Below are 15,586 nucleotides of genomic sequence, written 5' to 3'. Positions count from 1 at the left end.
GACTTCCATTTCTGATGCCACCTGGACCAAAATAGCCCCAGAAGACATTGCATCCATAGTTCAGCTATGCGAAGGAGGGAGTGAGGCGGGAACTTCCTGTTTCTCCACCTCAGCTACCCTCGCCTCACCCGAATAATGCTAACTTTATAAAAAGGCGGGCACATGCCCAGCTGAAAAAAAAATCTGAATTTGGCTACAGAGAGAAGAGATTTGCTCTTGGTCAACAACATTTTATCCACAGCTGCCTTTGCCCCAGGTACTCCTCTGGACAGCAGTGGCCAGTTGAGAGTTGGAAGGGTCGTGGTACCCCTTCTATGGGGAAACCTGGGGCTTTTCACTAGGGTTTGCATAACTGACATTTATCCCGTATCACCTGGGAAGTACAGAGAACTGTGTTCTCTTGAAGCCGCGGTGGCTGCTCAGCCATCGAGTTTATCATTGTGCTTTGAAGGTGCCCAGCAATTCAGGCCGCAGTGAGGTCAGCTTGATTCTAACTGCCCTGGTCAAGCCACCAATGTCCCCTCCCTGCACGAACCTTCCTTATTCACAGCCACACCCCAAGTGCTACCAATCTCAAGTTGGAGAATCAAGCTCTTGACTGCAGTTTTTCAATAGTATGATTTTGGAGAATGTAAACGAGAGTGGTGGTGACTCACTCTGTTTGGTTGGCTCGTTGGTGTACTCTTTGCCTCCTCCAATCAGGTGATATTTGTCCTAACGTGTTGTTTGTTCCTTGTGTTGCAGGCTCCTGTGGCTGTCTTGTCATGATATTGTTTGCCTCTGAAGTGAAAATCCACCACCTCTCAGAAAAAATTGCAAATTTTAAAGAAGGGACCTACGCCTACAAAACGCAAAGCGAAAACTACACCACCTCATTCTGGGTTGTTTTCATTTGCTTTTTTGTTCATTTTTTGAATGGGCTCCTGATCCGACTTGCTGGGTTCCAGTTCCCTTTCACAAAATCTAAAGATACAGAGACTACTAATGTGGCCGCAGACTTGATGTACTGAAAAGCAAATATCTCCATAAGTTCTCAGTAAGGGAAGGGACTTGCTTTGGCCACATTTACAGATGGTTAATTTCATCAGTGCGTTTGGACTCCTGAAGCACCAAGCCTGCCCCTCCTCCCTTAAGTTATGGTTACAGGATTCCGGCTGGAAAACAGTGGAGGCAGAGGGTGGTGGTTTCAGAAAGTTGTTTGGCCTGGTGGGAAAATGACTAGATGAACAGATGTTTACTCCATGTAACTCACTGAAGGATAAGACTCATGGTCTACCAAGGAGAACTCCACAGGCACACAGAATATATTTTAATAAAACAGATGTTATTTCTAATTGTCCACGCATTTGTTGTCACGATCCCAGAAAGCAGAGGTGAAACTGATGTCCTAAAGTGACAGTGCACTAGATCTTTGAAAGGACTCTCTGTCAGTTTGGTTAAGGCATGGCATAGTTACTATGATGGTTAAAACTAGGAAAACTTTATGAGAGAGTGAGAGAGAGAGAGAGAGAGAGAGAGAGAGAGAGAGAGAGAGAGAGACAGAGAGAGACAGAGGAAGGGGGAATCAAAGGTTTTCCCCCTTCTGCATCTGAGTACTTACAGGGGATAGCATTGCTGCAGCCACACAGGCATGGTCAAAAATGATCCCTACTAGACAACTTGGTGAAAGCACCCCACAGAGACTCTTTCCAGCCTACTTGTCTTCAGCACTAATGAAGTCCAAATTACGAAAAGCGTATAACCCCAGAATTAAGGTGGTATTGCACTGTTTCAAGGCCGTCATGAAGCATGATCCAAGTGAATTCTTTCCCCTTAATTACCCACCAAATTAATCTGCTGGTGACCAAAGGCTACAAGTGAACTTGAAACTGACCCTTCTTAACTCTCAGTGGGTTATCCCAAGGAAAGCACTCAGCAATGAGCAAAAAACTGAGAAATGCCTGTGCCCTGGCCACAAACACTAGAGCCCATAAAGGGTTTGGCAATGCTCAGCAAAACAAACCTGGGAACTAGGAAGACAGCTCAGTTGATAGCTTCCTGGCCTCAGAAGCATGGGTACCTGAGTCCAGATCCCCAGCACCTGCACAAAAAGCCTGGTGGCACATGCCTGTAATCCCAGCACTGGGAAGGTAGAGATCTTGGAGCTCATTGGCTAGCCAGTCAAACCTAATCAGTGAGCTTCAAGGTCAGTGAGAGACCCCAAAATAATGTAGGGGTGATTGAGAAAGACACCCAAATCCACCTCTGGCCTCCACGAACCTCCCCATACACACACACACAGGCACACACACACACACACACACACTTTCATTTTTAAATAATTTACAAGGAAGGAACTAATGTACACCTGAAATAATTAGCTCTGGTAGTGAAGTACTGTTTATACACAGGACATCAGAACACACTCTGAGTTTTCAGGATGGAGTCCTTGCACCTTAAATCACGATACATGAAAGTTTCTAGAAGCCCAGCGGCTAGACTGTCAAGGAGCAGACACTTGCTTTGGTGATGGGCTAGTAATGCCCAGGCCTGGAAGTCATCAGCTGAAATCCTCAAGCACAAAGTTGTGTTGGGGGCGGGGGAGGGGACCTGAGGGCCAGAGTTTGGAGTGAATCCTCCCCTCCACCCCCACCCCAGGGCTCTCTTTCCACCTCTTTCCTCTGCTCAGGCCTGGAAAACTTCCTGTAGCACCAAGCTTTTTTCTCTTTCTCTCTCTTTCTTTCCCTCTTTCTCTCTTTCTTTCTTTTCCTTTCTTTTTAGAAAACAAGTGTTTGGTTGCTCTCTGTTCTGTATAAAGGAAGGCTTCGGACAGGCACTGAAATCTAATGAGAACCTCACAGACTGATTGACAATAGTCCCTCTGCCTGGACAGGAGCAGGAACCAGGCTCCTTAAAGACACCAGAAAGTCCATGAAAATCCTGTCACACACACACACACACACACACACACACACACACTCAGTCTGAACACACAGTTCACACTCTCTGTCCCTCTTCCAACAGATGAAATGCCTGGGGTTGCCTTGAGGGGGGCCTCTGGTATGATGCTCTTCTGTCGGCTCCTTCCTAAGGATCAAAGGCCTTGAAATTGCCATTCTACTTTGCTGAGCTAGGCCTCTCTCGCTGTTGGTGGCCTTCATTCTCATGAGGATTCAGGGCCCCCTGCTGGCCCTGGGCTGGCAAGCACCCTGCCAAGGTTAGGACCCATTTCATGGGTTACCAGACACCAGAATATCAAGGCTGTGACACTGCCTGGAGAGAGTTGCAATAAGTGTCTAGGTAAGGGTCCTGGGGTGTTCCTTCAAGTAGAAGAAAGGTCCAACACTCGTAGATTATTGCCAGGATTAGTTCTTCCCAATAACTGCTTTTAGTGCTGCTGCTTGTTTTAGGGGATGAGTGCCACTGTAGCTTAGTAATAGGAAATGTAACCAGGGTTGAGGATCGCAAGGGCGCATCTTGTATACAAAGGACTGACTTCACTCCCAACTCCACTTGGAGCTCTTATCCTTATTATTTACCATGGTGTCGTCATTGCCTGAGTTTCTTGAATCAGGATCACAGGCTGGGCCACCATGTCTACTCTTTCTTCTCTCCTTTTTTACTGCTGACTTACAGTATTTTTGTGAACTACACCTTTGTAAGTTGCTTTTTTGTTTTGTTTTGTTTTACTTGGCTTTGTTTTTAGAAAAGGGTGTGATGTACCTTTAACAAATCCAAATCTTGCCTCTATACACGGCCTACACAGAACTAAGGTCAAATGTAAACATAAAATGTAACCAGGTGCTCAAATGTATCAACTTGTAGCCAGTTCAGAATCCCAAGCCCTGTGTGAGGCACTTGGTGATTATCTCTCGAATGACTCTCTGTCAGTCTTAATCCTGCTTCTCACCATGGCTAACGACCCTAAACCAGGTCACTTTCCTACCCTTTCATTGTACTTGATCTCACTCCACCTCTAACCAGGCCTTGGAATTTTGAAGGAGTGGAACTATTTTGAGACTGCATTTCAACACTACCAGACCTTCCCAGGGCCGTAGCTGCATACAGCACTCTGAGGAACATGCTGATGCTGGTTCTAATGAATGAATCAAACAGCTCTTAAGATATTGGTGGAGCTTCAGCTACATGTCCTGCATGACAGGTGAGTGCAGGCCTCCCACCCGCTTGTAAATCAGTTCCAAAGGTCACAGAGACTACATTCCCTCTGAAACTGCAGATCCTCCTCTCAGGAACTGAATTAAAAATGAACCGGCTTGATAAAGCAAGAAGAGAGCTAGGTTTATGTCCAGATTCTTCCTCCACACTGGCTGTCACCTGACTTCTCAACTTCCTTTGCTTATTTGAAACTAGTCCACAGGACACCTGGTTTATTAGTCAAGGTTTTCTAGAGTAACAGAACTTATAGAATAAATATCTCTCTCATTCACACACACACACACACACACACACACAGAGAGAGAGAGAGAGAGAGAGAGAGAAGAGAGAGAGAGAGGAGATGCATCAGAATGACTTATAGGCTGTAGGATGTGGTCCAGCTAATCCAATATGGCTGCCTATGTATGGTAGGTCCAAGAATCCAGTAATTGTTCTGTTTGTGAGGCTGGATGCCTCAGCTGGTCTTCTGTATACATAGAAATCATAAAGAAGTAGGCTCAATACCAGTGAAGGAATGGACTTGCTATCAAGTCAAGAACAAGAATTTGGGGTTTTTAATTAGTTTAATTTGGGGTTTAAAATAGTCAAATTGACAATCAAGAATAGCAATCACAAACTCACCCCTTGCCAACTTGACATAAAATCATATCTCCTTATTTCATGATTAATTTCTAAATAAAAACAATAATCAGGTTATAATTATGCCTACACATGGTATAACTATCCCATGGGAAAACTGCAGATGCACTACATATTTAACAAGAGTATAATTATACCTAACATGATATAACTATCCCTCATACAACTTCAAATACATTATAAATTTAGAACAGGTGGGTCATTCTTTTAGTATTTCAAACTTAAATATGACAACCATTGATATTCTCTTAATTGATGTTATATCACACAATAAAGAAAGTGAGGAAAGAAAATATAAATATCTGTACAAATGCATTCTTAACAAAATATGACAGAGACACTCATGTCAATTACAATCCTTGTTTCTGCAACTGGTCACATGGTCTTAGCTGGTATTTGTAACTACCTTCCTCCACTACCCATTCAGTATTTTCTCCACCTTCAATAAGCACCTCAACAGGTCTTAGCTCTTTTCCTGGGAGAGTGACCCACATTTTCCTTCCTGAAGGGTCTGTGCCCTTGGCCATCCTGGATCAGGCTGTTGTAGTTTCCCATTGACCTTAATCACAGGACATGGTAGCACCAAGAGATGCCCTAAGGATCTCCTGCACTCCAGACATCATCTTTTTTTACCACCTTTGTGGAGAAGCAATCCAATCTCCCCATGGTAATCTGGACCAATCACCCCTCCTAACATTGTTATTCCTTTCTTAGTCTGTTGGTTTAAGGGAAATCTGAACTTCCAGTTCAAGGGAATGTTTATTGTGGCTCCTGGCAAAAGTGTTCTCCCCAATAGAACCAAAACTTCTAGGCTAGTAGAATGTAAGGTCATGGAAACAGGAAGCAAAATTTTTTGTAGTGTGTCACTAGGGGTGATAGTGAGTGGAATCATCCTTTTTTCCACCCCTTGATTCCTGAACCCATGGATCCTGGCCATGACAGAAAGCATGCCACATACTGGAACTGGTTTAAACTATATACCACCTTCTGGGGAACCCTGCCCCAACCCTCCAGGCTGCCACCACCTAACTGGGGCTCTAACTGTGTCTTCAAGAAGCCATTCCACCTTCCTATCAGCCCAGCTGCTTCAGGGTAGCAGGGAACAATGTAAGGCCAGTGGATTCCATGATCATGGGCCCACTATTATACTTCTCTGGCTATGAAGTGAGTTCTTTGGTCAGAAGCAATGCTATACAGAATATCATGATGATGGATAAGGCATTCTATAAGCCCATGGATGGTGGTTTTGGCAGAAGCATTATGTACAGGAAAGGTAACTCCACAAACAGAATAAGTATTCACTCCAGTAAGGACAAAGCTTTGTCCTTACTATGGAGGAAGTGGTCTAAAGTAGTTAACCTGCCACCAGGTTGTTTGCTTGTCACCCCAGGGAATAGTGCCATATCTGCTGTTGTCTCTGCTGTTGGTATATTTGGTACTCAGCAGTAACTGTAGCCAGATCAGCTTCAGTGAATGCAGTCCATGTTGTCAAACTCATGCATTACACTCATCTCTGCCACCATGGCCACTTTGTTTATGGGCCCAGTGGGAAATGATAGGAATGGGTAGGGAAAGAGGCTGACTGTCTACAGAACTCCACCTCAGCTGAAGTCATCTTTTGATGAGCCTTTACATGGGACACAGATATCTTCACATCCTTCACTCATTTGGAGATATCTGTCCACATGCTTCTTCCCCAGATGTGGAGATTTGAAAGAAAATTGCCTCCATAAGCCCAGAGAGAGTGATATTATTAGGAGGTGTGGCCTTGTTGGAGTAGGTATGACCTTGTTGGAGGAAATGTGTCACTGGGTGTGGGCTTTGGAGTTTCAAGTACTCAAGCCAGACTCCAGTGTTACTCTCTCTTCCTATTGTCTGCCAATCTAGATGTAGAACTCTCAGCTATCTCTTCAATTTCTTCATTACACATGTCTGCTGGTGTGCCTCCATGCTTCCTGCCATGATGATGATGGACTAAGCCTCTGAACTGTAAGCTAGTCCCAATTAAGTGTTTTCTTTTATAAGAGTTGGTATGGTCATAGTGTCTCTTCACAGCAATAGAAACCCTAACTAAGACAGAAGTTGGTGCTAGGGACTGGGATGCTGCTGTGAAAGGCCGGATCATGCTTTTGCTTGGAGGAATATGGAACACTTTGGGACTTTGGACTAGAAAAGCAGTTGAATGCTTTAAGTGAGGCTTAATGGGCTATTCCAGTAGGAGCATGGAAGACAGTGGTGCTGACGGTGATTTGAACTGGGGGTGGGGTGGGGTGCTGTCTCAAGTGGTTTCTGAGCAGAATAATATTATTATGGGGCCTAGAGTCCAATCTTGTGATATTTTGGCTAAGAATGTGGATGCTTTATGCCCTTATCCAGAAAATCTACCCAAGGCTAAAATGAAGAGTTATGGATTAACAGTTTGTCAGAGGAGATTTCCAGACAGCCTCATATTGACTGGGTTGTGTGGTTATTAGTGGCCACACTTAGGCAGATTTATAATGAAAAGGAGCACACTGAGGATAAAGAGGACACCAGGGAGTGTAAAGGAACTAAGTCCTGTGTTCAAGGAGATAGACAGATTAAAGAAAACTGGGTGTTAAATGGGACCTCAGGGCAAGACCCCATCCAGCTAAGATTCCAACTTTTAAAAACAAAGTAAAGAAAAGTTTAGGTCCAAGTGAGGTGGTGATTGCCTTTAATCCCAGCACTCAGGTAGAGACTGGTGAATTTCAAAGTTCAAGGCCAGCCTGGTCTACAGAGTTCAAGGACAGCTACTTTTAGGGAGTAAAGGAAGCCATCAAAAAACGAAAGCTGATGAAAATGTATTTGAATGAAGGGGTCATGTTTTGTCCCCAGAAAGCAGCAGAACTTGGCAGCTTTGGACACATGGTTTTGGCTTTAGAGTCAGGGGTACAGGAAAAGAGTTATGAAATCTCCCTCCATGACTAAAGATAGTGACTAAGGCTAGGCATGCGTCAGGAGTATCTCTGCTTGGAGGACTAGAGAGGCCATTCCGTGAAGCTGTGAAGGTGAAGCCTGGATTGCATTGGAGACCCCAAGATGTTGGAGATGCCAGAGTTGTGGATACCTGACAAAGAAAGCTGCTAACAAGGAATGGAACCAGCCCAAGAGAAAGAAGTGTATTACAGTCAACAAGCTGAAAGGAGTTAGGAATCTGAACAGCATTTTGACATCAGGCATGGAGATGCAGAGTTTGGAGTTTTCCCTGCTGGTTTTCAGTCTTGCTTTGGTCTAGTATTTTCTCACTATGCTCCCTCTCCTCCCTTTTAGAATGGCACTGTATTTTAGAAGTATGTGATCTGCTTTTTTATTTTGATTTTTACAGGTAATTAGTTAAGAGATTGGATGGATCTCAGAAGAAACTTTGAACTTTGGACTTTTAACAGTGGTGATACTATGATAGACTATGAGGACTTTTTAAAAAATTTTTTAATTTTATGCTAATTGGTGTTTTGACTGCATGTATGTCTGTACAAGAGTGTCAGGTTCCCTAGAACTGGAGTTACAGACAGGTGTGAGCAGCCACGTGGGTGCTGGGAATTGAACCCAGGTCTTCTGGAAGAGCAGTCAGTGTTCTCAACCACTGAGCCATCTCTCCAGCCCCCAAATATAAGGACTTTTGAAGTCAGACTGAATGTCTTTTTGTGTTATGATATGTCTACAAGCCTATGAGTACCAGGGGGTGGAATGTAGTGGTTTTAATGAAAATTATCCCCCTAGGCACATAGGGAATGGCACTATTAGGAGGTGTGATCTTGTTGGAGGAAGTGTGTCACTGGGGAGCAGGCCTTGGGCTTTCAAAAACCCAATCCAGACCCAGTGTCTCTCTCTTCCTGCTGCCTGCTGATCTGGATATAGAACTCTCAGCTACCTCTCTAGCACCATGCCTGCCTGTGTGCCTTCGTGCTTCCTATCATGATGATAACGGACTAAACCTCAGAACTGCAAGCTAGCCCCAATTAAACATTTTCCTTTATAAGAGTTGATGTGGTAATGGTGTCTTTTCACAGCAATAGAAACTCTAAGACACCAGATGTCTTTCTCACCAATTTTTCAATCATGCTCTAGCCAAGCCAATGACTATCCAACCAATACATTGGCTGCAGCCCATGAATCAGTAAACAATCACACATCTGGCCACTTCTCCTTCCAAGCAAAATGTATGACCATGTGCACTGCCTGAAGTTTTGCCCACTGTGAAGATTTCCCTTCACTGTTATCTTTCAGGGTTGTCCCAGGGTTGTAATGCTGCAGTGGTCCATTTGGTGTTGTGTGTTTAATGCACAGAACCATCAGTGAACTAGACCCTATTCTTTTCTTCCTTAGTGAAGTGATCACGGGGCACACTCCAAGAGGCTATAGTTGCATGCTTGGTAGTATTGTAATGGGAAATAAAAACATAAGCATTTGGATACCTTCTTCATATAATTTTCTTGTGCCTTTGGGATCTGCTCAATTGGCTCATTGTACAGCACTTCCATTTGAAAATATATCGCTGCTGTGCATCATGATTTGGTGAGTCAGATAACACCCAGGTCATGGTGGATAGCTCAGGTCTTTTGATAACTTGGTGGCCCGTTGTCAAATGTTCAGTTCCCACTACAGCCCAATAGCAGAACAAGAGCTATCTTTCCAATGGAGAAGAGCTGTCTGCAGATGATAGTAGAGCCTTGCTCCAAAATCCCAAATATCTCCTCTGTGATTCACCTATAGAGTCCTACCAGAGGCTCCATACAGCAGTCCTGTCTGTGACTGACATCCCGGGTACCATTAGGTCTCCTGGATCATAAGGCCAGAGAGCAGCCTACACAGAAGCCTGGCCCTATTGCAGAGTCTTCTGTTCCAAGCCCCACACAGAACTAGCAGTTTTCTGAGTCACTTGGTATATAGACTGGAGTAACACACCCAAGCCAGGAATGTGCTGTCTCCAGAATCCAAATAGGCCCACTAAAGACTGTGCTTCTTTCTTAGTGGTGGGAGCGGTCAGGTGAAATAACTTATCCTTCATGTTAGGAGAAATTTTTTTTTGCATGCCCCATACCACTGGACTCCTAAGAATTTCGCTGAGATAGAAGGTCCTTGAATTTTGCTTAGATTTATTCCCCATCCACTGATGTGCATAGGTGTTACCAATAAGTCCAAAGTGATTGCTACACCCTACTTACTTGATCCAATCAACATAATATCATCCATATAGAGGAACAACGAAATATTCTGTGGAAGAGACAGACGACCAAGATCTCTTCTAACTAACTTAGGACACGGGGCTGGAGAGGTAAATCTGTAAAGGTATTGCTCACCTTTCCACCTGAAAGCAAACTGTTTCTGGTGGTACTTATAGACAGGTACCAAGAAAAGGGGATTTACTAGATCAAAAGCTGTACATCATTTACTGAGAGATGTGTTAATATGCTCAAGTAAGGACACCCCATCTGGTACAGCAGCTGCAGTCAGAGTCACTACTTGAATGAGTTTTCACTAGTGAAGTGTCATTCTCCATGATCCATCTGTCTTCTACACTGGCCCAATTGGAGAGTTAAAGGGAGGTATGGTGGGAAACACCACTCCTGCATCTTTCAAGTTCTTGATGGTGGCAACAGTTGCTGCAGTTCCTCCGGGGAAGAAATACTGTTTTTGATTCACTTTTTTCTTTGGCAGACATAACTCTAAAGGTTTCCATTTGACCTTTTCAATTAAAATAGCCCTCACTTCACAGGGCAGGGAACCAATGTGAGAATTCTGCCAACTTCTAAGTATATCTATTGATAGATATACATTCTGAGACTGGGAAAATAACCACAGGATGAGTTCAGGAATCCACTGGACCTACTGTGAGTCGTACTTCAGACAAAACTCCATTAATCACCTGGCCTCCATAAGCCCCTGCTTTAACTGGAGGGCCACAATGTTTCTTGGGACCTCCCAGAATCAGCAGCAATTCAGAAGCAGTATCCAACACACTCTGGAAAGTGTGATTGTTCCCCCCCCCTCCCAGTGCACAGTTACCCTTGTAAAATGCTGTAGTACCCTGTGGGGAAGGACTGGAGAAAGGCTAACAGTAAAACTCTTAGGTATTTTATCAGAGTCCTTCCTCAGAGTAACCTGGCCATCCTTTCATTCTGGGTTTGCACACTGGCTCAAGTATGGAAATTGGTTCATGAGCTGAAATTTTATTTTGTTTCAATCCAGTGTAGCCTTTTTTACCATTAGTCTGAGGATTTTTCTGCTCATACAGATCAAAAAAAAAATTCAGTAGGCTTCTTATCTACTTTGTACATGGAGACACTATGATGGATTAGCTAGTACCACAGGTCCATATGAGTCATGCCACCATAAAATTCATTTTGCCTGTGCTGACCATTATTGGTCATGCCATTATGGACACTGTTTTGTCTATACTGCCCACTATGTTAACTACAATCACCTTGCTTTTTGGTGATTCAGTGATGCCACCTGGGCCCTGCTATGCTGGGGCCTAATTATAACCCATTATGTGTAATTAATCAAATTGAGCTGCAGCATCTCCAACCCTAAGGACTGGGATAAGCAAAAGGGTGACAATAAAGATCTTCAAGTATGCTGGTGCCCCTTTCAGTTTTATGTTTTATAGGATTAGTGAAGGGCATGTCTTTTGTGCCTTCCCATTGTGAAAGATTAGGTTTTATACATCATACCCACTCTAGCACTGAGATTTCACTGAGCCCTAAAATCCCTTCATCAACACTAAGCCAAGGGATATCAAGCATCTCCAACTACCTTTCAGTAGACCATCTTTTGACAAATGCTTCAGCCAACTATTCAGACCTTTGACACCTTTTTTTAAACTGCATGAACTTCCATATTAAACCTAATATCTCCACTTAGTGGGCCCATATCAATAAACTCAGCCAGCAGGTTTATGTTCTTGCCACCATTGTTTTACACCTTAAAACCCATTCCCACACATGTTCCCCGGACTTCTGCTTGAATGAACCAGCAAATGCATTAAGTTCTTTAGTAGTGTAGCACATCTCCTCATGGACTACACTCTCTACCTCTCCTCTAGGAGCTTATTTTGCCTAAAGCCTAGGAGTTTGTTTGCCTAAAGCCTGGATGTAGGTCTAGAGGCAACTGAGGGACATCAGTATTGCCTTGCCTGTCATCTCCTTCAGATAAAATCACTGCTGGTTTAGTAGAGAAAGAAGGATTAATTTCCTCAGTCAAAGGTGCAAAAGGCAATATTTCAGGGGGTGGGGTTGGGAGAGTACCTCTTCTGCTGGGGAGGAAGCAACTACTTCCTCAGGTGAGATAAACCCTTGAGAACCTGAGGGTTCAATGTTCTCGGCTTCAATAGGGACTTCCCACACATCCCCATCCCACATTACAGGATTCCATTCTTCACCAATTAACGCCCTTACTTTAACTCCCAACACTCTCTGAGAGTGGGACTTGAATTTTTGCTGTAATTCAGCCAACCTTATAACAACAGTTTTGGTTTGACTTTCCACATCTTGAGCTTATGGCTGCTAGAGAGATGATTCTCTTCCAGGGTATACTTAGAAACATTTAGACTGTTTCTAGGCATCTGGGTCCTGTCAATTTCATCACTAGGTTCTTTTGTTGTCCTTTACCATATTCTGAGATGGTAAAAGTTAATTAATTTTATCACAGAGCTCATTCTTTTCCTTTGTCAATTTATCCAGAGATGCTAGGATCAACCAACCAGCATCATAATTTTCCCACAAATTGTCAAAAGTTTTATATGCAGAATCATCAAATCCTTTGTCATTTACAATTGGTGAATAAAGATAAGCAAATGTATTTGTTTTCTTAGGTTTGTAAAATAGCTCACACCATGGTTTTTCAGTACTCTCTGAGCTGTAAGGAGAGGCTTCAGTAACTGGAGAATATCAGGTAACTGTAAATGTTGGCAAATTGGACAGCATATTCCAGATACTTAAAAGATCCATCCTTATAGTTCTGTTACTCTAGATCTGTATTAGTTAGAGTTCTTTACAGTATCAGAACTTAAAAGAATGAATTTCGCCGGGCGGTGGTGGCGCACGCCTTTAATCCCAGCACTTGGGAGGCAGAGGCAGGCAGATCCCTGTGAGTACGAGGCAAGCCTGAGCTACCAAGTGAGTTCCAGGAAAGGCGCAAAGCTACACAGAGAAACCCTGTCTCGAAAAACCAAAAAAAAAAAAAAAAAAAAAAAAGAATGAATTTCTAGGTAAGTAGGTAGGTAGGTAGATAGATAGGTAGGTAGGTAGATACATACATACATACATACATACATACATACATACATACATACACACATAGGGGATTTATGAAAATGATATATAGGCTGTGGTCCAGTTAATCCAATAATGGTTGCCTATCTACAGAAGTTCAAAGAATCCAGTAATTATTCAGTTCACGAGGCTGGATGTCTCAGTTGATCTTCCATATATACTGGAATCCTAAGGAAATAGGCTCTAATACCAATGAAAGTAATGGACTTGTTAGCAAGGCAAGAACAAGCAGGCAAAGAGCAAAATCTTCCTTCTTCCATGTCCTTATATAGGCTTCCAGCAGATGGCATGGCCCAGAGCTAGGTCCTCTTACCTCAAAAGATCTGGATTAAAGCCATGTCTTCCAAGAAGACAGCCAACAGAATGGGAAAAGATCTTCACCAACCCCACATCTGACAGAGGATTGATCTCCACAGTATATAAAGAACTCAAGAAACTAGACATCAAAATACTGAACAGTCCAATTAAAAAATGGGCTAAAGAGCTAAACAGAGAATTCACAAAACAAGAACTACAAATGGCTGAAAGACATTTAAAGAAATGCTCAACATCCTTAATCATCAGAGAAATGCAAATCAAAACGACTCTGAGATACCACCTTACACCTGTCAGAATGGAAACACATGAACTTTGAACCAAAGGCTGAGGGCCCCGCCCCCAGCTGGATCAGGTCCTCTGAATAGGTGAGACAGTTGATTGGTTTGATCAGTTTGGGAGGCAACTAGGCAGTGGGACCAAGTCCTGTGCTCATTGCATGAGTTGGCTGTTTGAAACCTGGAGCTTATGCAGGGACACTTGGCTCAGTCTGGGAGGAAGGGACTGGACCTGCCTGGACTGAGTCTACCAGGTTGATCGCAGTCCTCGGGGGAGGACTTGTCCTGGAGGAGGTGGGAATGGGAAGTAGGCTGGGGTAAGGGGAGGGGGTGGGAGGGGGGAGAATAGGGGAACCCATGGCTGATATGTAGAACTGAATGGTATTGTAAAATAAAATAAATAAAATTTAAAAGAATTAAAAAAAAAAAGCTATGTCTTCACACCCCAAAGATCCAGGTTAGAAGTGGATCTTTCCACTTCAAATTAAGCAAAAAAATCCCTCACATCTGTTCTCCTCCATTTTAGAGTTTTAGTTCATTCCATATGCAGTCAAGTTGACAACCAAGAATAGCCATCACACCTGGCTTCTGTGAACACAGATAACAATCATAGTAGGCTTTCATGGCTCTAAATAACCTCTCCCAACAGAGAATGGACTCTTTGCTCCTCACCCATTCCCTCTCCCTCAAGGCCCTCACATTTCATCTGTAAGTTTTTAAGTCCTTCTGGGTCCTCAGAAATAAGTCTGTTATTCCAGTTTCTACATCAGCACAGCTCACAGCCAACCCTAGATCTCTGTGAAAAAACCTACACAACCACAATAAGGAACTGTTCCCAGGGAATGCTGTGCTACCTCCCCATTCTGAAAGTCCTGAGACCTGTGATGGAGTGGAATCAGGCAGAAGAGCCCTCCTGGCACTGAGGTACTTTCTGACCAGTGTCCTAACCAGCCTTATTAGCATCTGGGATGCCACATGTCTTCTTACAGCCTCTCCTGACAAGTCCATTTTCTCTTCTCCAAATGCAGGTGCAAACATTTCTTTTCTGACAAGAAGGAGAAGCCTCAATCTTATCAGTTTTCATTTACATCTGGTTAATGCATCTAGAAAGTTCTTCAGCCCATATTTTGTATAGTTAGGAATTATGATATTATCCACTGATATTATCATGACTGAATTATCCACAACATACAAGATGATCCACTGTCAGAGTTGACATGGCTAATGATGCCTCAAGAAACGGTACTATGATGGTGTATGCTTCCTTGGGAGCATTTATTTCTGCCACACAGGGGTATGAGGTGTCAGGCCTGCCTTACCCAGGCAATCTCAGGTCAGTGATATTTGGGGTCTGCACATAGTCCCCCAAGATGAATAAAGAGACATGAAGACACACCTCAAACCTCTGTTCCTTATCTCTGGTTAATCCCTTGCCCTTATCCTCTGCTTTCCTTTATTTTTATAAATGCCACATCTCATTTTTGTTAAAAATCAGTGTAAGGTTTATCTGAAATTTTTTAAAACTACTTTGAACTGAGAAGTTTCAGTGTGGATTGTTTTGGGGCTTTCCAAATCACCATGTATTTCCAAATCAACATGGCATTGAAAGGGATGTGCTCACACATAGGCACACAGACACACAAGTGAAGGATTATGATAATGTTGTAAAGAGGAGAAGCAAAGGGTGGACCTTTGTGGTGGTATTGTGTTCCCCGAAATATTGTGCATGCTAATAAACTTATCTGGGGTCAGAGAACAGAACAGCCACAATATTAAACATAGAGGATAGGCAGTGGTAGCACATGCCTTTAATCCTAGCATTCCAGAGGCAGAGATCTACCTGGATCTCTGTGTGTTCAAGGATACAGCCAAGCATGGTGACTCATGCCTTTAATCCCAGAAAGT

At 43.3% G+C, this 15,586-nt stretch overlaps 1 protein-coding gene across 3 annotated transcripts in view; it reads left to right on the top strand.

The window, feature by feature from the left end:
- The window catches only part of Clrn1 (clarin 1), a 38,150-nt gene extending 36,900 nt beyond the window's left edge, over positions 1–1,250 (top strand). For all 3 annotated transcript variants that reach the window (XM_028882139.2, XM_028882138.2, XM_028882137.2), the window contains one exon: positions 745–1,250. In XM_028882139.2, coding sequence (XP_028737972.1) covers positions 745–1,010 — 266 coding nt within the window. In that variant the 3' untranslated portion in view covers positions 1,011–1,250. The remainder of the gene's footprint in view (positions 1–744) is intronic.
- The last annotated feature ends 14,336 nt before the right edge of the window (positions 1,251–15,586 follow it).

This window comes from Peromyscus leucopus, chromosome 6 (assembly GCF_004664715.2).
Source record: "Peromyscus leucopus breed LL Stock chromosome 6, UCI_PerLeu_2.1, whole genome shotgun sequence".
In the NCBI taxonomy this organism is placed as follows: Eukaryota; Metazoa; Chordata; class Mammalia; order Rodentia; family Cricetidae; genus Peromyscus; species Peromyscus leucopus.
This window is presented reverse-complemented; position numbering and strand designations above follow the sequence as displayed.